At 42.6% G+C, this 25,246-nt stretch overlaps 1 protein-coding gene across 3 annotated transcripts in view; it reads right to left on the reverse strand.

Moving 5' to 3' along the window:
- Positions 1-16,520: 16,520 nt before the first annotated feature.
- The window catches only part of USP46 (ubiquitin specific peptidase 46), a 58,453-nt gene continuing 49,727 nt past the window's right edge, over positions 16,521-25,246 (reverse strand). For 2 of the 3 annotated variants that reach the window (XM_057729974.1, XM_057729975.1), the window contains exons 7-9: positions 24,291-24,488; positions 21,067-21,145; positions 16,521-20,201 (exon numbers count right to left, since the gene is read on the reverse strand). In XM_057729974.1, coding sequence (XP_057585957.1) covers positions 20,100-20,201; positions 21,067-21,145; positions 24,291-24,488 — 379 coding nt within the window. In that variant the 3' untranslated portion in view covers positions 16,521-20,099. Of the gene's footprint in view, positions 20,202-21,066; positions 21,146-21,249; positions 24,489-25,246 lie in introns of all 3 variants that reach the window. The other variant, XR_009052882.1, reaches the window with a different exon arrangement.

A 25,246-nucleotide genomic window follows, 5' to 3' on the forward strand; every position in this document is an offset into this window, starting at 1 on the left:
GACGCAGCCCGGTGGGCAGGGTGAGAGCCAATGGGGGCTTGGCCCAGAGAGTGACAGAGGACATAGAAAGAAGTGGACACATTCCAGAGACATTTAGAAGGAAATTGTTATAGCACTTGGTGACTCATTGGATGTCAGGGTGACGGTGATGGGGACATCACAGGTAACTTCCAAGTCCCTGAAGATATGCAGTGCCTTCTGAATCACCTAAGAATGAATAGTTTGTGGCAACATAGTGTAAATATTTGGATTCCTAAAACCATGGTCACTGGTGTGGGACACTGTAATTAACCAGAATTTGCTCCTTTCTCGACTATGTTTAGCTTAGGATAAATAAAAGGTGCCTGTGAGGAGGGGGTGTTATTTGTACTGGCAGAAGGAGACTGCCTAGGTCTACCCTTTAATTTTGTCAGTTGCTGATTTAAAAAAAATGTTCAGAATGGCCTAATCGAGGGTTATATTAGTTTCCTAGGGCTGCCATAACAAATGACCACAAACATGGCAGCTTGAAACAAAAGACATGTATTCGCTCACAATTACAGAAGCCAGAAGTCTGAAATCAAGGTGTTGGCAGGGTTGGTCCTTTCTGGAGGCTCTGCGAGGGAATCCATGTGCCCTCCTCCTAGTTTCTGGTCACTATCGACAGTCCTCAGCCTTCCCTGACTTGCAGAAACGCAACTCCAATCTCAACCTCAGTCTTCACCGGCTTTCCAAGTCATTGGATTTAGGACCCACCCTACATCCAGGATGATCTCATCTCAAGATCCCTAACTTCAATACATCTGCTAAGACCCTATTTACAAATAAGTTAACATTCATAGGGTTAGGACTTGGACATGACTTTTAGTGAGATACGCTTTGACTGATTACAAGGAAATAACCACCTATATTAGAAAATATGATTGCAGGAAACAGACTTGGAGAGAGACATTTCTGGGATTCAAGGATGTGCATAGAAATGCACCAGTTTTCTCTTCGTTGCTAAACATTAATTACCATAGTCTTTTTTTTTTCTTCCCGAAGTGCCTTAGAGGAGAGATGAGGTTTCCATAGTGCCATCTCACAGTTTATATATAAACAGAGGAAACAAAGGATTTGTTTCATTGTGCATGGCCTTGGAGATTTATACAAATTATTTCAAGCTAAGACTAATTGTGTAGTTTAAAGGTTGATAATTTATGTGCCAAAGAGTCAGAAAATAACCAGAGATTAAAGAACAGCTGTGGATGAATTAATTTTATCCCCAATCACATGGCTGAGAGCTGGAAATGTACCAGGAGGAAAAGCAAATAAATAAATTGAAAATCCTAGCCACGTATATCAGACTTAAGCTGATCATTTCCAATCTATTCCCCACTGCAAAGAATAAAAATAACAGCATATGATATTGAACATTTACTTTGTGATTGCCAACTACTGTTCAAAGCACTGTACATGTATCATCTTATGTGATCCTCACAGCAACTCTCTGACAATTATCACCCGCAATTTGCAGAAGAAATACTGAGGCAATGAGAAACTTGCTCAAGGTCACAAAGGCACTAAGGAGTAGAGAGGCCAGGATTTGGACTCAGGCAGACATCAGAGCATCTACTTTAATTCAGTATGCAATTTTTAAAGTCTTTTTTATTTCAAAACTATATAATAACCACTATTTTTTTTTCTGCTTAAGGCAAACATGGTGGGTAAATTCCTGCCAGTCTCTACCAAGCTCCCAAACTTCTGATCAACCTTCATCTTCCTACCTTCCAAAATGATCATTTGACTGTATTTAATGTCTTTTTACAGAAAAATGTTAAGTGTAAAACTGTTTCCTAGGGCAGGCACTCTCTGTTTGCATATCTCGCCAGTATATATAAAGGACTCCAGACATTGAGGCAAGGTCACATAAAGGACACCCTCCAAGATTAAAACCAAGAAAATTCAGATTGTGGATTTTGGTTTTTTTTTTTTTTTTAAAAAAAAGGATGAGAAGAAACCTGTTGATTAAAAGAGACTTAGAAGATATAACAATCTTTTAAATGATCAAGTCTAAACAAACCATGCTGTCTGAGGATGCACACAAGGTGATAAAACTATTTTTAAAAACACGAGAAAGTGATAGCAGTAAAAGCAGCACAGTGGTTACTTCTGGAGAAAGAGGGGTGGTGATTAGGATGGGGCACATGGAAGGGCTTCTGGGTGTCTCCCCAAGTTCTGTCTCTCGTCTTGGGTGATGGTTACAAGGAGTTCAGTACGCTCACCATGTCCCATTAAACCATTCATTGGCTTTATGGAGTGTTCTGTGTCTGTGTTTTATTTTACCTTAAACAGATTTTTTTTAAATTAAGAATAATTTAAGCATATTATTCAAAAATACAGAGGTAATCAGGAGAAATGGCTAGAACAGGTGAGGGTAGCTCTTTCGGGGGGTGAGGGGTAGTGTATGGTTAGGAGTGATGAAGTCATGTATTTTATTGTAAATCTTTTAATGATGAGTCTTTCTGATAAAAAATAAATTAATTTTAAAGATAATATAAACTAGGGATAGTAAAAGTTTACCTGCAGGACTGTCAAAAGGATTTAATAATGAATACAGAGCACCCAGCCCGGTGCCTAGCTCACAGGAGGCCCTTGGTGAATTGTGGGGCTCCTGTTCCTTCTCCCACGCCAAACCGAGCGATGGAGAACTGTGTCCATAGATCCCCAGCACGGCCTGGCACATAGTATGCACTCAATATACATTTACTTATTAAATTAATAAGTGAATATAGGGGTCTCTTCATATAATTCAAAATATTTTCAACAAGCTTCCTAGCAAATCTTTGCTAATTCCGGCTGTGAGCCAGCTCAAAAAGGCACATCATATTAAGGCATTTATAATTAGTGTGAGGGAGGTACTGAAGCAGGGTTCGATTAAAATATTTCAGAAGAACATAGCCTCTCTGCCCCCCCAAGAAATAGTTGAATAAAAAAAAAAACAGTATTAAACTCTAAAACGCAAAAGTAACATGTATACTAAAAAAAATTTTTTTTGGTCACGCCCATGGCTTGTGGGATCTTAGTTCCCCAACCTGGGATTGAACCCACACCCTCAGCAATAAAAGTTTGCAGTCTTAACCACTGGACCACCAGGGAATTACCAATATACTAAACATTTTTAAGCTGCCTTTTGCCCCTCCCCACCACACTCCCAAATGTGGGCTGGACTTAGTGACTTGTTTCCAAAGAACAGAATGTAGAAAAGAAAAAATAATAACGTTACAGAGGCCAAGTCTGCAGATACCACCTTAACCCAGGGACCAAGATTAACATCTATAGTGATAAGTCCTGTTGATGGGGAGTAATGAGAAGGCAGGAGCCTCATCTCTGTGCAATTCTTTCCCCAAATTCACAACCTCAATCTAACCATAAGAAAAGCATCAGAAAAATCAAAATTGAAGGACATTCTATAAAATATCTGACAAAACTGTCAAGGTCATGAAAAAACATGGTAATTAATTTGATTGTGGTAATCATTTCACAGTACATGTATATTAAATCATCACACTACATCTTCAAAAAAAATAAAAGTTTGCTGAATGAAAACAAAATCATAAGGGACTTCCCTGGTGGCGCAGTGGTTAAGAATCCACCTGCCAATACAGGGGACACAAGTTTGATCCCTGGTCCAGGAAGCTCCCACATGCTGCAGAGCCACTAAGCCCATGAGCCACAACTACTGAGCCTACACGTCACAACTACAGAAGTCAGCTCACCTAGAGCCTGTGCTCTGCAACAAGAGAAGCCACTACAACGAGAAGCCCACACACCGCAATGAAGAGTAGCCCCCACTCACCACAACTAGAGAAAGCCCTCACGCAGCAACAAGGACCCAACGCAGCCAAACATTTTTAAGAAAGAAAAAGAAAACAAAATCACGAAAAACAAGGAAAGAATGCAAAACTGTCCCACACTAGACTGTGGCACATGACAACTAAATGTGATGTCTGTCCTCTCTTGGATTGGATCCTGGGACAGAAAGAGAACAGTAGTGGAAAAACTGGTAAAATCTGAAGAAGGTCCGGAGTTTAGTTAATAATAACATGCAATCTTGGTTTCTTAGTTCTGACACGCGTACCAAGGTGATATAAGATGTGAACATTAGGGGAAAAGGGGTGAGGGCTGATACAGCAACTCGCTGTAATATCTTTGCCACTTTCTGTAAACCTAAATTATTCTAAAATTAAAAGTTTATTTTTTTAAGTGCTGCCTTTTAGATTCTCTTATTGCAAAAATCTTTCAGAAACAAAAACCAATCCTACATGTACCACATGGGAAAGAGGTTGTACTTCAGAGTGTGCTGAGAGCGTTATAGACCATCCTGCCTTTTGAGTAATCTGGCATTCAAGCGATGAAGCAAAGAAAACAAGAGACAGGTAGGCTTAGCGAGGGAAAATGCTTTGAACACAAATCTCCGTGCAGTCACTTCCATTTCAAGGGAACGGCAATTCCTCACTCTCTTCCATAGGTAAACTCCTGGAATGTTCGGACTGAGCGATTTTGAGAACGGAGTAGGGAAGAGCTTTCCGTGGAGAGGGTTTGACCAGCTCAAGAAACTGGAGGAAGCCCAGTGTGGCTGGAGAGGTGGTGTGGAGAGGCTAATTCAATGACATGCCTCTGGAGGGTGATTAACCCAGCAGAACCATGGGCTGATGACTTTCCATGGTCCCTCTGACCCCGGATGTGATGCTTGGGGAAGAACCTATCCAAAATGAATCACCCGCATTTATTTACTCATGAGGAAACCTCAGATGAACCCCAGCGGAGCAGTGTTGTATAAATGACAGGTCTGCACACATTGAAGAGTCTGATGTTACAAAGTCTGAGATTAAAAAAGGCTAAAGAGGGCTTCCTAGGTGGTGCAGTGGTAGGGAGTCTGCCTGCCAATGCAGGGGACATGGGTTTGATCCCTGCTCCAGGAAGATCCCACATGCTGCGGAGCAACTAAGCCTGTGTGCCAAAAAAAAAAGATAAAAAAGGCTAAAGACATGACAACTAAATGTCTGCTGGGGAATGGATTCCAAAAGAAAAAAGAATTTTATAAAGGACATTTTGGGGACAATTTGTGAAATTTAAATATGATTGTATATTAAATAATAGTACTGAATCAATGTCAAATTTCTGAATGAAAACAAAATCACGAGGGACTTCCCTGGTGGCACAGTAGTTAAGAATCTGCTTACAAATATGGGGACACAGGTCTGATATCAAAGTTCCTATGTTTAGAGGGTGCACTTGTTCTTAGAGGATAGAGGCTGAAATATTTAGAAGTGAAGGGCCATGATGTACCCTCAAGTGGATCAGCAAAAATAATAATGCAAATAATAATAGTAATAATAATGACATACATATTTAAAGAGATAAAGCAGATATGGCAAAACATTGCAATCAGTAAATCCAGGGAAAGAGTATACAGGTGCTTATTACTCTGTTCTTGCAACTTTTCTGTAGGTTTGCAATTTTTCAAAATAAAAAGGTAAAGGAAATCCCTCAGGCTGCTGTACCATGAAAGGATTGGAGGGAACAATAAAGAAGGTTGGTCCAGGCAAGACAGAAAGGTGGCCCGGACTAGGCACTTGGCAATGGACATGAAGAGATGCCTGTGCGGTTGACATACATCTGGGATGTGAAGGAATGAAAGGAAGGAGGTACTATATTTACACTTGTCACTGTGTGTATTGGCAAAATATTACCTTTCAATATGTTACAATAATCATTAAGATCACCATAAGCATACATGTAATGTGTTATTGTGAATGTTACTATTACAAACTACATACCAATCATTTGTTTCCATTGGATGATAAATGTTCATGGATGAACCGTAACCATAGGCTGGAGTCTGTGATCCAAGTGGTGTGGGGTGAGATCAGGAAATTATGTTGAAAGCTTCCTGCTGGTTCTGATGTAGTCAGGTCAGAGAGCCAGTGCTCTAGAAACCCAGATCCATTCTAGCCTGGGTTTGCATTCCAGTCTCTCACCCGTCGCCTCTCAGTGTTTCAGGGGAAGCCCACCCTCAGGCTAAGTGGGTTTATTAATCACTGTCACAGGGATTGTCGGACAGACAAACAAGATTATTCAAGAGAGCTTGGAGTCAAAGCAGGGGGAGACATCATCACTCTCATTAAGGACTCTGAAACAGTAGCTTCTTAAATTCTCTCTCCAAGTCCTACCCTTCAACGTTCTGATTTCTAAATTTTACCTCAAGAATAGCAGAATAAGAATACATTTTGTGGCATTTACAATTTAAATCATGTATAAACAATTATAAAACAACCCCAAGCCAAGGAAAAACATTTCCGCAAGAAGACAGCTTTCACACAGTTTGACCCGTTGGAAATTCTATGCCCTGGTGAAAGGGAAACAACAGAAAAACACACATTATCAACTTTCAAGCCTCTCTCTTGGCTCTCGGACACTTGAAAGAATTCCAGACACCAGATGAGGATAGACATCAAGTCCATTACACTGTTAACGATGGCTCCAGGGTCTGCAGACATGAAACCAACATGAAACTAAGAAATCTCTTTCGGGACGTCCCTGATGGCACAGTGTTTAAGAATCCACCTGCCAATGCAGGGGACACAGGTTCGATCCCTGCTCCAGGAAGATCCCACATGCCTTGGAGCAACTAAGCCTGGGAGCCACAACTATTGAGCCCACATGCCACAACTGCTGAAGCCCATGCACCTAGAGCTCGTGCTCTGCAGCAGGAGAAGCCACCACAATGAGGAGCCCGTGCACCACAATGAAGAGTGGCCCCCACTCACCACAACTAGAGAAAGCCCATGTGCAGCAACGAAGACCCAATGCAGCCAATAAATAAATAAATTTATAAAAAAAAATAGAGAAATCTCCGTTGGCATTCATAAAACCAACTAGTTCTGAAGTTCAGTGTTCATTCTTATCCTAGATTTAGAATCCCTCTAATTTCCCCAAGTGTTTCCTTGGACTAATTCAACATTTGTACATAGATACAGCTAAGTCTTCTGAGCCCACTGGTGTAAATCCTTCCTGCCCTAAGGGGAAAACTTAAGTGTAAATGAAAAACGCTGTTTGCACAAAGACAGGTGTACAAAGATACCTACTGCAAGGTTGCTTATAATAGCAAAAAAGAACTTAAATCTTCTTTAAATAAGTTATGGTATATCCATCCATATCATGGAATTATATGCAGTAATTTTTTTTTTTAATGAAGTGGCTCTGGTACAGAAAGATCTTTAAGACTATTTGGTTGGGGGAAAAAGCAAGTTGCAGAATAACATTTTAAAACATCTACATTTAAAAAACCAGGACTAAATACATATGCATATGTTAATATTATCTCTGTGCATATATATATATATATATATATATATATATATATATATGTATGCATGTTAATGTAAGAAAAGGTCTGGAAGGGCCTTCTACAAACCTTCATTAGTAGTTACCTTTGGAGAAGGAAATGGAGTTGGAAGAAAGCAAAGGGAAACTTTCATTTTCACTCTATTTAACCGGGTCTTGTTGAATTTTTCACTATAATCATGATTTGTATGTCACGTCTGTAATATTCCAAAAATTTGTATGTAAGTCAAATGTACAAAAAATAAATAACAGAAAAGCTTTGTGAAGATTATTCTATTTCTACTGTTATCCTAATTGCAGACAATGAGAATTTACTACTTTTATTTTTAAAATAATATACAGTGTTTTTAAAAAGATAACCATGTTCTCTAACTGGAGCTGGGAAAAGTGGGGTGTTTTTGAATAAAAGAGCCCAGTAAGGGAACCCTAAATTGTTCAGGAAAGGGTTGCCAAATTTGCTTCAAATTTGCCACAAAGTTGGTACAAGTGTGGAGCAGTTGGTTTGCTGGGCCGACCTTAAGTGGATGGACAGGGAGGGAGAAGCCTTCACCCCGGGCTCTGTTCCCTGTCCCTTTGGGCCCAGGAGTGAACAGTATCTGGGAGTCTGGGCCACCGCAAGCCAACTGCCCCTCACTGTGCGCTCCGCAAAGGCCTGCAGCCGGCAAGCCCCTCTGTCCTTCTGCAAGGGCAGAAACAGCACCTGCAGGGACAACGCTGACTTCATTAGATGCCAGCTGCGGGAACTGCTCCCGGCCAAACCACTCCCAGAGCAACTTATAGAAGTTTGCACAAAACGCAAGAGTGACAACTTGATGATCTCAGCTCTTTCTTTTTTGTTGGCTGACCCAAATAGCATCCACCTATGCCAGGACTCCGACCTGCCCAAAAGGAAAAGAAGATACCGAACGTTAACTCTAGAACCAGGCCAGGGTAGAGACCCTATAGCATGAGCTGATATCTGTCAGACATGCAACCATACCTTCCAAGAATTAAAGAGTTAAGCTCAATGGTTTTAGCATCATCTGGCTTCTTTTCTTTAATCCAGGCAAGGTCACTTATTTCTATTTTAAATACGTGCTTAAGTGGAAGATTTGACGGATACTGTTTTGTTCAGCCAGCCCTTAAATACACGTAATGTTACATGTTAATTATATCTCTGTAAAGCTGAAAAAAAAAATTAGTTTTATGCCCTCTCTAAAAGGTGGAAAAGCCATGAAAGGGCAGCACTAAAGGCTGAAATATATTTGGGTAAGGAAATAGAAGGAAGCCTTCCCTTTTCAACATCAGATTGGTGGTTTTCAACATCAGATTGGTGGTTTTCAAACTGTGTTCTATGGAACCCTGCTTTGCAGATTTCACAAATGTTTTCGTTAGGATTTCACCTTTTAAATATAACATGGTTAAATAATCAACAGACATATTCAAGAGTGTTATAAATCAAATTTAAACTCATTAGAGGCTCCCAACTGAGGTAACTTGAGAGATTAATTTATCTTTATGAAGACCTCAAAAGTAACTATTCTCCTACTGCCTTTCTTTATTGAAAAGAATCTTGGATAATGCAAGACAACTGTTTAAAAAACAACAGAAACAAAACAAAAGCAGTATTTTCAATCAGATATTTGTGTGAACTTGGATTTTCTTAATCCAAAGAGCAAAACGAAATTCAGTTTCGAGCAAAATTTGGTTTGAGCAAAAACAACATTCAGATACAAACTGGGTGCTGAGACCAATTACAGATTGCCACTTCTAAAATTTCATGTTTTTCAAGTAGCTGCTTTGTTCTCACTGACTTTATAAAATTAGCTTATAAAAGAACCCTACACTAATAAAATACCATATAAAATACCATACACATATGTAGTAAGTGTCTACACAAGGTTTTCTTTTTCAAAAAGATTGTGGTACTGGGACTTCCCTGGAGGTGCAGTGGTTAAGAATCCGCCTGCCAATGCAGGGGACATGAGTTCGATCCCTGGTCCGGGAAGCTCCCACATGCCATGGAACAACTAAGCCCACGAGTCACAGCTACTGAGCCCACGTGCTGCAACTACTGAAGCCCATGTGCCTAGAGCCTGTGCTCCAAGACAAGAGAAGCCACCTCAATAAGAAGCCCATTCACTGCAATGAAGAGTAGCCCCCCGCTCACCGCAACTAGAGAAAGCCCTCGTGCAGCAATGAAGACCCAGCATAGCCAAAAATAAATAAATAATAGATTAATTAATTTTAAAAAAAGATTGTGGTACTAAATGAAAAGTTTGAAAACTGCAGCCCTTGATCATTTGGACAATGGGATGGTGACAGTGAGGTTCCATGCATACGACCCTCTGGTTCCTGCTATACCCCTGAATGCTAAGACCACCTCTTTCTTTCCCTGCCCAACTCAACCCACACTCTGCAGGCACCAGGTGAAGATGGAGATTCAGAAAGCTGAAGTGGAGCCTGCATCCCTTTTCTGCTGCATGGGTCCACCACAGAACAGTGACCCTGCTTCAACGCCCAGCAACTTCCACCAGCCCCTCCTTCCTTAATCTAGGTAATACTGACTTAGAAAACAATGCAAGTAAGTCTTGCTAAGATCTCAGGGCTTCCAGTTCTTATCACGACTATGGAAAGTTTGCACTGTTATCCAGGAACTTCCTTCCCTCTCTGGAATTGTTCAGTTTAATCCATTGATTAGTGAAACCTGCTAATTACACACCATAAGGAAAAATACCAACAGGAAATGGTTGAGACAAACGGAAATGTTCATCCTGGCCATCTCTTTGGGAAAATTCCAGAAGAAAGGGGTAGATGGAAAGGTGAAAACCTACAAGAGAAAGCATGTGGGTCAGCAGTAGGCTTTTCACTTTTGTATAAATATATATAAGACTATATTTTATATTCTAAAGTGCCATTATTTTTTGTTATAGTTTTCCAAATAAATGTGGTCATGTTTAAACACTGCAGAATCAGCTCCATTATATTTCATATTATTTAGCCACTATACAAAGTAAGCCCACTTCAACCATAACATCTCTGTATCGAAAAAAAAAAAAGTTTCTGCATTTATGCAAAAACATTTCAAGTAGAGGAAAGACATTATTTCAAGTTAGAGGAATGACTAAGTAGATAATCCGCTTAGAGATGGTTGTTAGTCTGAATTGTGCTGTACCTCACATAGTTATCCTCTACAAGTTTAGAGATTCTGAAGAGTTGGAAGCTTGTTAGTTGGGTGACTTTCCAGTACAATATGAGAATTCTATCTGCCTGAAACAGGAATAGACTTGATTAACTGGTGAAGCTGAGTCATGGGTTCATGGAGGTTCAGAAATACATTCTATTCTGTATCCTACTTTTGTACCTGTTTAAAATTTCCCATAATAGTTTTTAAAAATAAAATGTATCTGCCCTGCTTGAAATCTAAATTTAAAATAGATTCTATCAGCCAGCTTCATCTAACTCTTCCTGTGAGAGAAGTTGCACACTAACCAGCCGCGCCTACGAAGACTAACACCTTCTTTCTCTCTGTTCCCTTTGGCTCTGCTTTGCAATTTTTCTTTATTGAATGTTTTCGCACTTCTAACATTCACTTATTCACACTCCTCTTCTCAGACGTCACCAGAGACTCTCTGTCCAATACTTCACTGCCCCATATAGCCAAAGAGAGAAGAGAAAAATCCCGAGCCTCATGTAATTAAAGTTCTAACATATCCTAACGTTCGGGCTCAGCAGATATGATTGCAAATAAAGGTCTCTACAAAAATAATGTAAGACTGCTCCAAAATGCAAAACAAGTTTCCAGAAATTCTAAAACCATTGAGTCCCTGTGAGGCACCACAATTTTTATCACAAAAATCAATAGCTTGTGAAGAATTTTAGCCAAAACATGCATAGGAAAATAAAACAGAATATTTGCCCTTGGGTCGGACTGTGAGGGGTAACATGATGCCTGTTCCCTTAGCTGGCTTGCTGTGGGGAGCTCTCCCAACACGTCCCAAAATAAGACAGGAGCTCTTAGATCTTTGATTTAAACCCTTACATCAGTTTCTCAAAGATGCCATTTTTCTTTCCTTCCTTATTCTTTTTTCCCTTCCTGCTTTGTGACATTAACAAGCTAAGTAGGACCAGGAATCCATTGTCCTCTACTCTCCTGACCTAGTTCCTCTGCACCAGCCCCTGCCTGATCTCGTGCTCTTGTTTTCACTCAATGCCCTTCTCTAGCCGTGAAGCTTCAGAGGTGAACAGGACACTCTCTGTCTTCAAGGAGGTCACTTTCTTCTCTCCTTTGACCCGGGGACCCTCTGTTCCATTGCCCCATCCTGCTGAAAGGTGAGGGCCTGTTTAACTGAAGCCTTGGCTTGGAATCAAGGTAATTGTTGTCAGGTTTTGGGTTTGCTTGTTTCTAACAAAAACCCACGGACAAATAATGTATATAAAATAAAAGCGAGACGTGTCTAGCAGTTCTTTTGAGAAAAATCAGGGGGTATTTTAGGCCATTCCCACTAGAGGGCACTAGACCCAGCACAAGTCCTCAATCATCTCTTCCGCCACTGCCTTCACCCCTCACTGCCCCTGACACCATCCCAACTATATGATTCTAAAAAGCTCTTCCACATACACAACAAGATCCGGGCAGAACTGGAAACTTGTCTGTTGTAGAAAATTGGAATTCCTGAATTAGATTTTATACCCTTCCTTCAGATGGAGCGCAGGCCCCATCTTACTAGTTTCAGACCCTGCCTCAAATAGGGGTTTTAACACTGCAGTGAATTCAAGGGCTCTAGGGACAGACACAGCTGAGCCTGAGGGATTCTAAGGGTAGGGGTGGAGGTGCCAGGAACCCATAAACAATGAACAAAGCTTGTTGGTCTCACCACATCCTGCTAATAATCACATGATATACCTCTCGTGCTTTCTAGCAGTTGCTACACATAACAGCTCTGTTCTAACGTTATTTGACAGGTTAGGAAAAACTGAGGTCCAGATTCATCCGAAGTTACTTGTAAGAAGACTCCTTGGCATCCAGCCCACCACCAGCATCCCTGCTGAGCAGGTGTCACTGCAGATCAATTAGGTTCCAGCACTCTGAGGAGAACCTTGACTGTGTGGCTCTTTCTCCTTCACAGCCATGAGGTCAGCAGACCCAGGCCGACCCCAGGAAGTGGCTGATCCCTCAGTCCAGCAGTCCTCTGTCCATCCTTTCCAGCCAGACCTCCAGGAACACAACTGAGTTTAACAAAATTGTGTTTAAAGCTCAGAGAGACCACACAGTATGGGGAAGCACAGGGCACCTCAGTAAGAGGCTGTCAGAACTTACAGGACTGGGGCTTTGGTTTGGTGATTTGGGGGAGGGTTCAAGGAAGAGGGTTGCACTCTGGACTGGGTGCTATCAGGAAGGGAGGCTAATCCTTTGATCATGTGTCTTAATAAATCTCATCCAGGACAGATGGAAGTGGTGCTAACACCGTCACTGGTACAGCAGCAGCAGTGACTGGGATTCGGCAGGAGGGGGTGTTTGGTATTTTGCTGTTAGCAGTGCTCTGGTTTTAGTCCACGCTTAAGTGAAATTACAAAGTGGTCTTTTTTTATCGTTTCCACTTCATCATGGTCATACCATGACCTTGTCTGAGGCTGGTGTTCTATGAGATTATGTCCTACCAGGAAACACCATGGCCCAGCTGGAGTGCCGGGCCAGCTCCAGACAACATTCCAGGTGTAGCTGTTGCTGGCTATTTTCTGGCCATCAGGGGCTGCTTTTTTCCCCTCAGCTCTCTTTAGTCTTGTCTTCCATCCCTGTGAGGATTAGATTAAGTGAAATAGTATAGCACAATACCCCACAACTTCCCATTTAAGTAACCAGCTCTCATATGCTTTCTGTTGTTTTGGCGATTGTGTCTATCTCCCTGAGGAACTGCGAAGGGCCCTTCTGCCAAATACCACGCGTTAGCATCCCAAACCCAACTTGATGGCCAACATCTGACTTAGAGGGACAAACCTCTAGCATCATCCAACCAGGAAGCCACAGTCAGGACTTGAATGCAGACCTTCTGCTTCCTGACCCTTTGCTTTCGCCACATGCTATGACGACGGCACCCGCTAGTGACCGTCCAGACTAGAACCGGGATTGCAAGCCCAGGTCCAGTAGGGCTTTCTCAAGTCCAGGAGGGCTTGAGTCTCAAATTCTCCTATTAGAGATCAAAATCAGGGCAATGGCAGGAAGGGCATGAGTCCATAGGTTGTCCATCACCTGGGGGCACCTGGGGGGCTCTCTGCAGTCCCACCTGACCCTGCAGCTCAACGGCACAGACTGGGGTAGATGTTGCAGTGAGACTCAAGGCCAGAAGCTATGCAGTCACATTAGAAGGGTCTCAACCTTATTCCCCTCCTCTTACCCCCTGGGATTCACACCCAACCTCCTCACTCTTCCACATTCTCTCATTCCCACCTGAGGTCAGATTCTGCCGTGAGTTTGTTCATGATCTTTGCAGACTCCTGCGATGACACGAGATGAGGTCAATCAATGAACGTCCAGGAGGAGGGTTCCTCTCTATTCTGCAGCCTTCGCCCCTACTTCTCCTGGAGCCTTTTCAGTCCAAGTTGGCACAGACAACATACTTACGCTAATTTATACTTTTTTCTGGTTCTCTGGGCTTTGGGGTAACAAAGATGGGAAAAAATGCAGGAACTTCAGAGTTTTCAAACTATTCTATGGGGTTTGGGGGAGCAAGAGGATGAACCCATTTACACAGGTTTTATAACCCAGTGAAAAATATTCTCCTATCCCTCAGCTTGGAAAACAGGCAATTCTCAACCCGAGATGGGCTCTATAGTGAAGAGACCTAGCTTTCTGCAGAAGATATGAAGGCTCACTCTCAAATTTTTCTTGTGTTTACTTTCAGTTATCTCAGCACAGAATGTTCTCTCAGACAAGGTCAATTAAGAGACACTCTAAAATACAAATACAGTTGAGTTGGATCATAGACAGAAGACTTGGTTAAATATATAGAAATAGTGGTTTCAGCTATTAAATTATTTTGCTTCCTTGCCAAGTCAAATTGACATATCAGTTTTCTTCTCCAAGATCTCTAACTACCACAATGAGGTAAGAACAAAATAGGATTTCCACGCACAACACAAATGCCCAACCTTCCCGTGCAGAGTTTCTGTGGAATTCCACACCACACTGATACAACCTGTATGCTCACTCGAGGGAGGAGGACGAAGTGAAAGATGCATCCGTGTAACTTACAACATGAATATGATACCCCCAAAGTTGTTAATACTTTATTATGAATCATCACGTGGGAATTGAGCAGAAAATTAGGAATGCTTTATACAAAGTCTAATGTCATTTCTGACTCTGATGTCTCAGAACCAAAATGAAGCTTTTTTTCATTTGTTTGTAAGCTCCTAATGTGCTTTTAAAGCACTATTAAAACATAAGGGCACCCAAAATGGGGACACATGTTGATAAACCAATAAAATCATTAGTCGCGTAGCTTAAAAACTCATGCTGGATTGATTTTGGTTAAGTTTGGATAGGCTCTAATTATTTGGTAATCAGGGAAAGAGACTGTTTAGATAATTTATTCATAAAATCCTCTGTTGACAATATCTTGGCTCTTTTAAATGAGAATTAAGAGGCAAAATGCTCAAGTCCATCACTGTAACCTAATGGATTTACACATTGTTTTAAAAATTGTCGTCCCTACAAGAGGGCGCTAAAAGGCAGGCTAAGGCAACACGGAGAGCAGATAAGTAGGAAAGTGGGACTCCAAGAAGGGGACCTAAGGGAAAAAAGGAACTGGCCTGCTTTACGCACAGCACTAACTGGAGCAGGGCCCATCTGCTCAGGAAGGCCCAGGCCGAACGTTAGGAGAGCCAGATTGTGATGAATTTCGTGGCCCATGTGTTACAATTTAAATTTCTTTCCCATAAACCTTTTTTTTCTGAGGCAGGAACTAGAAGAGGAATCCTAACTGCTTCACCTTTTTATCCCCCAACTCCGGTCCCGATGCCTAGCATGTAACAGGTGCTAAGTAATGGCTTAATTACAAATCTCTCCACCTGGAGCATCTCTATGACAAGTCTAAGAGGTTTGTCTTGAGTATGTCCCCAGGATCAGAATCTTCCCTCGGGGAGAAAAATGACTTAGCGAGCCTCTTTATCTTCATGGGGATGCAAGACATGGAAATGGAAGGTTTTGTTCTCTGTTCAAGGTCTTACGTCTCAATGAACAGAGGGAGGGAAATTTGGAGAAATGGGCAACTCTTCCCATTTCTCAGAAACTGTGTCATGCTGGTGGTGACAGGTATATCCTGTAAACCCTATCTGACGGACAACAGGAGGCCGAGGAAGGGTCCTCCATTCCCACGGCATTTATGGTGGATGCAAGCGCTTCCCCATCAAGCCTGTCCCAGCTCAGCCAGGTTCACCTGAGCTGTCCTGAGAGATGGATGGAAACTGGGAGACTTCAAGGCACATGGTTTTGCTCTAGGTCTATGGGGTTTTATTCCCATCATGGGGCCCAGGAAAATATATTCAGATAACAATCTCCTGTCCACACACGGACCCTTCGAAGTGATTGGCTGGGGGGGAAAGAGCCTTACGCATTACGCATTTTAACAGCAAGCTTGAGGCTCCAGGGGGTGGGGGGCACACTCTCGGGCCATAGGACATGGGCCCCCACTGCCAGGCTTCTGGCAGGCAGTGGGGGCAGTGGTGTGCACACCACCGGGTCACCCCGCCCAGAAGCCTGGGGCTGCCAGTAGTACACCAGGGCTGGGACCACACTCCTAGTCTTTCTTAGAAACCACATGCTGACGAGACCAAAGTGCTGGAAGTGCCTTCCTTATTTTCGGGATAGATCTTTTATTTTGTAACTGGTAAAGGGTATTTTCTATGGAAAATCACTGCTAAGCAATTCATTGTGATGCCTAATATACCTACCCTAATTCTTTGTTTCACTGATAGCCTCAATTTGCTCTTCCCCAGACAAAGGTTTCTGGATTAACTGTGTTCATCTTTCTCAAAGCGGTGAGCTATCTCCAGAACACTAACCTTATGAACCTGGACAGTAGCTGTAACTTTCCTACAATGACCAAAAGAGTCTTCACAATGCTTAGGTTTGGAATGATTACCTGGACAGGAGACTTGCCAATGACTCACATTTTATAAAAAAGGATTTTAAGTCCATGTGTGTAACGCTACTGAGATATAATTCTCTAGGAAGAGAATTCCTCTTTATTTTTTTGCCAACAATTTTAGAGGCAGGGTGTTAAACTGATTGAAGTTTCACAAGATTAACATTATTGCTTAAAGTGCTTGAATTGGTTAACATTTAAAAATAAGGTACAGATTATTTTAAATAAAAACAAAAAAAAAATTTTAGCAACAAAGTCAAATAAATGAATGCCACACAAATACAGTAATTATTTTGGTTATACAGAAACGGAAGCCAAAAATAAATTAATGTAATACTGGAAAACAAATTTAATCAGGCAGAAACGTAGGAAATAATTTTCCCTGACCCATGCCACTTACATGAGTTATTCACACTAGTGCTGATAAATGCCTTGACCATATAATAGCAAACGAGGGCAAAACATTTAGTGCACAATATTTTAATACACATGAATATACAAAGTTGATCAAAATGCAATGTTTAAAGATAAAATCCATCTGTAATAAAGCTACATTCCAATATCTAAAATAAGCCCTAAGCTCCAGTTAGAACATAGTTTCATTGTGAGGCATGCCCATGAAATTTAAGGGTATCCATGAAAATAAATGCATAGGGACCATTTCTCTCATTTTTTTTTTCCATTTCACCTGAAATCCAAAATATACCAGGCTATAAAACCAATATGACTGGTTTCCTAGTCAAAGCACCACCCTCTTGTGTTGTTCCTCCGCTCTCTTCAATCCAGCCCACTTCGCGTTGCCTCGGATGGAAAATGCATCAGAATAACAGGACTAGGCATCAGCATCCTACCAACATTTACTTTCGAACCAATGCTATCTTAGCACACTGTACCATAATCCAGATGTTAAACAAGAACTGATCAATAAAGCACATATTCCTTCTCTTTTTTAAGTGGAAAACATTGCAACGTTATTTTAAAATACCCAGCAGTTAAAAGAAATACAGCAGGCCTGCCCACTCCTGCCAGAAAACGACACACAAAATCCCTGGCCGTTGGAGGGAACGTTGCTGAGCCTTTGTGCTATTGTTGACCTCAGAATGGTCTCACACATCCCACACCACCTCTGCTTCACACAACAAATGAGGGATGAAAAAGAAAGACGTGTTTCTGTGCTCTAGTCTTCACATCAAGTGAAATGACTGAGGGGGGAATGCAGCTGCCTAGTGTTTCTTTCATTTATGAAAGAGGAAGGGGGAAGACGTTCCCAGAAAGCTCTAAAGTTTAAAAAACGGATGGAGTGTTGGCGGAGAAGTATGTTTTGGTCTTTTTCAATCTTCTTTGCCTGCATCACACAACCATTTTAGTGTCTTTGTATTATCTTTGATACTTATTTCTTTATTCCCAAAATGTATCTGAATACTGAATTTTAACTAACCTTTTCTACTAAAAGGAATTATTTCAGTTAAGTCACTGGGAAAAACTTTTTACACATCCAAAAAAAAAAAAAGTACTGAATCTATGACTTCGCATTCAGATATTATTTCTGTAGGCTTCCAATTGAAACATTTTTTTCTAATAAATTAGCTTCATGACACTGCAAAGATAAGGTTAATCATTGTTCTCATGTATCAGTTCCAAATATATTAGGGATAAACCAGCGTTTTGTTAAACTTTGCGACCTGTAGTCACATATATGGTTTAAGGATAGTATAAACAGTTCCCTATATCAGTCACCTTCAATTGGAGAGTGTCTCTCCTTAAAAAAGAATAAAAACGCACCTTCCAGGGAAGCCATTACTGTGTATGTTTCACGGAGGGAAAAAAGACAAAATATCTATAAATATGAATTTGGCTCTAAGCAAGGCAAAGTATATTTCCATCACTTGTATAAAACAATAACATGAAGATCACCCTGTTTTTGTCTTCTCCAGTGAAAAGTAAGACATTTCACTTCAAGCATGAACAGATGAAGTGTTGGCATGCTTACGTAAGTTTTGAGTGACAAACAGTTCAAGATACTTCAAAGATACGAAATCCAGTTTTCATCTAGATAAAGTGCTATGCTCTTCATTGTTGCAAAATGGCCAGTAACATTCTCGATTTCGATTTTAGTTCACATTATGCCAAAAGTTTGCATGTTTGTTCGCTGATTTATTCGATAACAAAATAACAGGTTCACAGTATATTATAGTGTATGTAAGTCAACTGTCTTCCCACAGGAAGCCAAGATCTACAACTCATAATATTTGTAGGAAACCAAAAACCAGCTCAAGAGCAAAACACCGTATCGACCCTTTTAATAAAAGGTACCAATACTCAAATGATTTAATAAATACATATATAACAAAAGTGAAAAAAGTAAAAGTAATTATGATGAGATGAGGTTCTTCCAAAACACTCCAACTTGTCAAGCATCCTGGGATTCTGAGCCAAAGAAACGCCGCCATTTTGTTCATCCCTCCACCCGGCCACCGACACTTCCTTTGACCCACCTGCATCCCCAGCTAACTATAGCCATCTCCTCTAGGGAAAGTTCCAGGTTGGCCCTGGGACGTGCCAGGGCCCCAGTATACAGACTGAAATGCTAACATGTGAACAGTTGTACAATGTGGCTGATGGGAGGAAAGGTGCAGCGCCTTCGTTCTTCCTGGGAAAGGACGGTGTCCGTGCTGCCTAGCTAAGGAGAGCTGGGCAGGAGGCAGTCCCCGTGGTGTCTCAGCCCTGCCACCACTGACTGCAAAACACCAGCAGGATCAGAAAGATACCTTGGGAAGCTTAGCAGTGCTCAATAAAGGATAGATACAACTCACAGGAAGAAGAAAAGTATCACTAAAAACAAAGAGCATAGAGCTATTTTCCTGAAACTTGGTTTTGGTAGAAAGATAAGAAAAGCAACTTCCCACTGTGCATAAAAGCTTCCTCCTCTTGGCTTCACCTGCCCTGAGCTCCACACTTCGTCAGCCTCTGGAATTCTAAAGGCCAGGTGAGCACAGCCCAGGGCAGCCGCTAGTGAACAGCTTCTCTTCACCCTGTTCCACCCGGAGGATGAATTCAGTTTCGAGGTTACTCACTTTTAAACATTTTCACTCGCACAAACTTAAAGCTATAGTTGCAGCTCTAAAAGGTGAGCATCTACCCCATTCTTCTGTTCTTCTGTCAGGAAAGAGGCAGAGAAGCTAAAAACAGGGAGCAATGTTTCCAGGGACAAGTTAAAGGAATGCATTGAAAGGAGACCCCGGAAGCCATTTAGGAAAATTAGCAAAGACCCCAAAAAAGGCTATTGACGTTCATAAGAAATGTCATTCTAACTCAGCCAGACACAGCCAGTGGTACGGCATGTACCTGATCCTAAAATCAGCAAATGTTATTCACCTAAAACTTACGATAATCTGATTGCAGTTAACTCTACCTCAGACTAACATAAAACCACGAGTAGTGCTGCATGTAGAAAAACGAAGGGGGAGAGAGTCACACAGCCGGACCATTGAGACTCGGAGTCACACCGTTGGCGGGCCGCTGGGGAGGAGGGACGTCGGCAGAGAAACCAGGTAAGAGTGCTTTGAACATTTCCCCCTACTCGAATTAGTCCCACAGTCCTTTAAGTTATTCTCTTGACTGATAGAATAAAATATATCCAGATTCTGAATTTTTTGATATATCTGATGTCAGGCCATAGAATTCTTCAATAGCTTGGGCATCAATTTTCTGCAAGTAAAAGAAAACAATGCAACAGTTTAACATGATTACTGGGAGAAGGAAAGAAAAGCTAATGGAAGGCACAAGGAAATGTAAGAGACACTGTCATACAACTGGGAACTTTCAATAGCAAATGGATAACTCCACAGACTTGACAGAGGGATCTGATTCCACATATTGCAAACCGTCAGGGAAGGAAGCCACCCATTAATCTATCAACAACCACAGGTGAGCTCTCTTTGAAGCAGCCAGGACTTCTGTCTTTCAAATAGTAAACTGGGGGAGCTCTTGGGATAAACCTTAATTTTTTCAGGTCATCAGACTTTATTCCCTTTAGCTCTACCTTAAGTGGGCTAAAATACACCATGTCTTTGAGTGTGGAATTCTCTCCAGTCAATATTCCTTTACAACAAAGTGAATATATGGTATACTTTGGTGTCATAAAGATTTCTAGGTTTAACAGACTGAAAAATATATTTTAAAATAATAATCAATACAAGAAAAATTTGGTATAATAAAAGAATTTGAATAGAACTTTGAAATTCACTATTTGGTCCCAGAGAGGGCTGCAGTCACTGTAGGAAACAGGACTTACACATAAACCTGATTTACGGTGGTAAAGCGATCCCATGTCTGTGGCTGATCAGTTAACAAGACACAGCACTGATGAGTCCCTGAACACACCCCCCCTTCGCCCCTTCCAGAGAGGATGGGGAGCAGCAGAATTTAGTTTTGAGAGAAATGTAAGTTGTTTTCAAGTCAGATACGGGAAAACAGGCCTACTTTAGAAAATGTCCACACACACACACACACACACCCCCCAAAACACTGTCTCCGCCCCACCTCTCTCTGATCTAATCATCCGCATACCAACCTCTACAATGTCATCATCAAACAAAAGCCAGAAGCCATGACTTTTCACAATAGTAATATAATGCCCACGATTAGGACCACTGGAAAAGAACAAACAAAAGAAAGTCACCAAGTTAACATTTGTTTCTTCATAAAACTCTGTGTAGCTCTTTATACGCAGTGATTGACTAGGAAAAAAAAACACCTCTATCTTCAGGACAGAGAACTTGGTATACGTCTATGTCCACGTTCCTTTGGCCACAACTCACGGAGGGACACCCAGGGGCTGGCGTCGGGCCGGGCATAAGAGAAAGATGAGAAAAACGTCTGTGTTCTAAGGACTCACAATCCACTGGGGGAAACAGACATTCAAATTCAACAAATATTAACACATAATTACTGTACACACAGTATGTGTCAGGCCCGTTCTCGCTGTCAGCCAAAAGAACAGTGAACAAAACCAAGTCCCCACTTTCTTCAGGCGAGGGTTGGAGAGGTCATAAGCAAACTAAAATACAGATACATTTCCAGGGGTGAGGCGTGCCATGAAGAACAGCAACGGGATGGTGAGTGGAGAGCCACAGAGGGAAGGCGCTCTCCCATGCCACTGGTGAAAGAAGGCCTCTGATGACAGGACATTTGAGCAGAAGGAATCTGCCTGAAGGGAAGGGGCGTGTGTGTAGCCATGTGATCACGTGATGGAAGCTTCAGGAATGGGGAAGAGCGCGTGCAAGGTCTGGGGAAGGGGTGGGATGGGAATAGCTCTTGGCGTGTTCCCCCGAGAGCAAGGAAGCCGGAGCCATGTGAGCCCGGGGTGGAGGAGGGACGGGAATTGGCGCACAGGTAAGATGCTGGACTCCACTGTGAGGGAGCCAGGAAGACACTGCGAATTTCTGAGGGATGATGTGACTTGGTTCAAGTTCTAGAAAAATGTTACACTAAAATATATGGTAACAAGGAGGAAAACAAAAAGCTACATTATTACACATTATAGAAAAAAAGGAGAAAGAACAACCAAACAGCTGCTACTATGTAGTTAATTTGCATAACTGGGGGAATTTTTAACTCTAAATCTAGAGTCTTGTTTTGTTTTCTCAATGCACCATCAAAGTGGGAAAGCTGAATTTGCCTCAGTTGGCCTTAAATACAAGATGCCGCAGAGGATCTGTTCCCGCCTTTCTCCCGCCACTCTCTCCCCTCTCTCCGAGCTCCAGCCCACAGGCCTCCCTGTTTTCATACACATCGCTGTTCCCGTCTTGGGCTTCCGTGTCTGCCGTAGCTCTGCCTGAAACGGTCCTCACCCAGGTCTGCATTCTCGGCTCTTTTCACTCCTGGGGCCTCAGCTCAGATGACACTTTGGTAGATAAATCACTGCCGACCACCTTCCCTAAAGAGGTGCCTCCGTTGCCCTCTGTCACTGCCCTGATCATTCCTTACAGCACTAATCAAAATCATAGAGTGGTTCTGCAGTGGTTTCGTTCTGGTGGTGGCAGACTGGTGCGTGTATTTAATTATCTACCTTTCCCACTAGATGCTCAGCTTCACGAGGCTAGGGGCCCCCTGTGGCTTGCTCACTGCTATACCTTCAGATCCTGCTACGGAATCCAGGAAACAAGGGTTTAAAAATACCTGCGGGAAAAACCAATGAATGAGGCTGTGCACCCAGGGCAACCATGTGCCAGAGGGTCCCAGCACGAGGAGGAAGGGCTCGGCTCCCTAACCTCAGCGCTTCCCAGAGCCCACGGCTAGATGCCCCGCGATCCCCGGGCACGGGCAGCCCTGCGCCACATACGAGAACAAGTCCACCTCCAGTGGGGAGGAATTCAAGGAACCCTCACTAGCAGCACGCGTGACTCGGCACCAGCTCCGCCTTGCTGCCGGGACTGCTCTGACCTTGTGTCCCAGCTACAGGGACTGACTATTCTAGAATCCCACCTACGTGCCCCCCAGGTCTCATAAACGGGTCTCTGCCTTGTCCTCACCAGCAGTCCCAGGGACTAGAGCTGGCAGCCACAGAGATCCATACTGGAAACCCCCACCCCTGACTGCTTCCGCGCTCCCCTCACCTGTCCACACTGCCCCACTGCCCACCCTGGCCGCCAGCACCCCTCCAGGTGCCAGGCTCTGCCTGCCCCCAAGACCTCCTCCCAACCCAGTGTGTATGGCTAGTTTCCAGATCACTGGACCCCTGCGTTCTTTAGAAGGATTAACTGTTAGAAGTATTCTTCAGGGAAACAGAAAGGTGGCTTATAACTGACCAACAAATACAACTTTCTGAGAATGGAAGACCATAACCTGTGACTTAAAGTTACTCGGCATGGCACAAAACGTGAGGTGCTTCAGATGTGAAGTTACAGTTTCTTGATACCATCCACCCAGCACAGGGCAAGACATCGATCAATCCATCCCGCCACGTAGAACCATGCATCCTCTTGGGAATGGTCTGTTCACCACAACCCAATCCAGGCGGATGGAGAGGAAAAGACACCTGCTCTGTGACAGGCCCTAATCTGAAACCCCGGAGAGGGGGCACAAACCGGTCCTACCCGAGCAAAGGACAGCAAACAGGTGAGTTTTCAGTAGACTTTTCCAGGCTTACACCAAATTACGGAATAAAAGATATTTCCTCAAGACTTTCAGCAAATACAGTTTGCTTCTCCATGTGTAGAGGCCTTCTCTCCTACTCCTTTTTTCTGATGATGTACTTATTACAGAATACTGGGGAAAGACTAAAAACTGCATAAAGAATATCTGTTAAGCATACAAATCAAATGATTTGATTTTAACCATTCAAAATGCCAAAAAATTCTTAAATTTCATCTACTGCTTCAAGTCTCTATTCACACATCTTAAAACACTTTTGAGATATACTATACGTGTAACCTGGTTTTTTAAAAATTAAAATCATAGCATAAACATTTATTTCTCCATGTGATTTCAAACTCCATAAGCATCATTTACATCTGGTGGAGATATACTGTTTCCCTTATGAGAGAACATTTAGATTATTATTATTATAATGCATTTGTTTTATTTTTTATTTTTTTCATTTATTTTTTATTATTTTACTTTAGGTATGTAAGTTTAGATTCATTTTGAGGTGATAAATAAACTGGAACTTGGAGAAGATTCCCCAAAGCACCATTACCACTGAGTCTCACCACCTGGGAAGGGTGCGGGGAGGTCTACCTGGCCCAGGGACGGCCCTCGCGCTTCTCCCGCATGGCGCTCCCCGCCTGCCCTCACCTGCCGCAGTGAACCACCACCGCGACCAGGTCGTACATGCGGTCCAGGTTCACCGCGTCGCTGGAGGTGTTGAAGAGCCGGAGTTCCAGTGGGAAGACCACCCGGTAAGACAGCTTGGTGTACCTGTGGAGCTGCTCCATGTACTTGAATCGCTTGAGGTGCAGGGCCAAAATCATGGGCAGCTTTTTGACTCTCATCCTAAGAAACCATGAAACAGAAAATCAGTGGTACCCAACCCCCGTGAGAGGAATAGAACACACCACCGCCTGCACACACGGAGAGCAGGAGGGGTCCGACAAACTGCAAAGCAGCAAACAGCCAGACCACGCGCAAGAACAAAAGGATGCTCGCTTATGTAGAGCTGACTTCCACAGCCTCGGCTAACTGGAGCCTAGCCGGCAGAGAAAAGGGCAACAGGGGGTCTCTGTTTGGTCAAAGGAGACATCCCAGCACTTTCGTACCAATGAAAATATATGTGAAACTGCTCTACATCACTGCCCTCTGCCTCCCAGAGAGAACAGTAGGTGGACAAACCCCCTCACCCCGAGGTAATGGAGACGAGGGGGACAGTTTTTGAGAGAAGGAGGTTGGGAAAAGGACAAATGGAAGGGCGCAGTCTGGGTGCACAGGTTCTGAGGACCAACCAGCAGGGATGCCTCAGATACTGCCCGCTGCGGGCCATCAGATAACCAGGCATGCTGGGCCCACTCTCCCTCCCTACTCCTGTGCTCCTGGACAAGTCACTTCCCTTCTCTGGCTCTCAGGTTCCTCGCTAGTACACGCAAGGGTTGGCTTAGGACTACATTTCCCGAAATAGACTCATAAGAGCCCTGGAGATGTTGAGAAATCCTGTAGAAAAGGATATTCTTTTGTTTGATGCAGCATTTCCCCAACTTACATAAACACGGAACGCTTTTTTCACTAGATGACCATGAATATTTCTCAGTAAGACGTCA

Source organism: Hippopotamus amphibius, chromosome 3, assembly GCF_030028045.1.
Source record: "Hippopotamus amphibius kiboko isolate mHipAmp2 chromosome 3, mHipAmp2.hap2, whole genome shotgun sequence".
Classification (NCBI taxonomy): Eukaryota; Metazoa; Chordata; class Mammalia; order Artiodactyla; family Hippopotamidae; genus Hippopotamus; species Hippopotamus amphibius.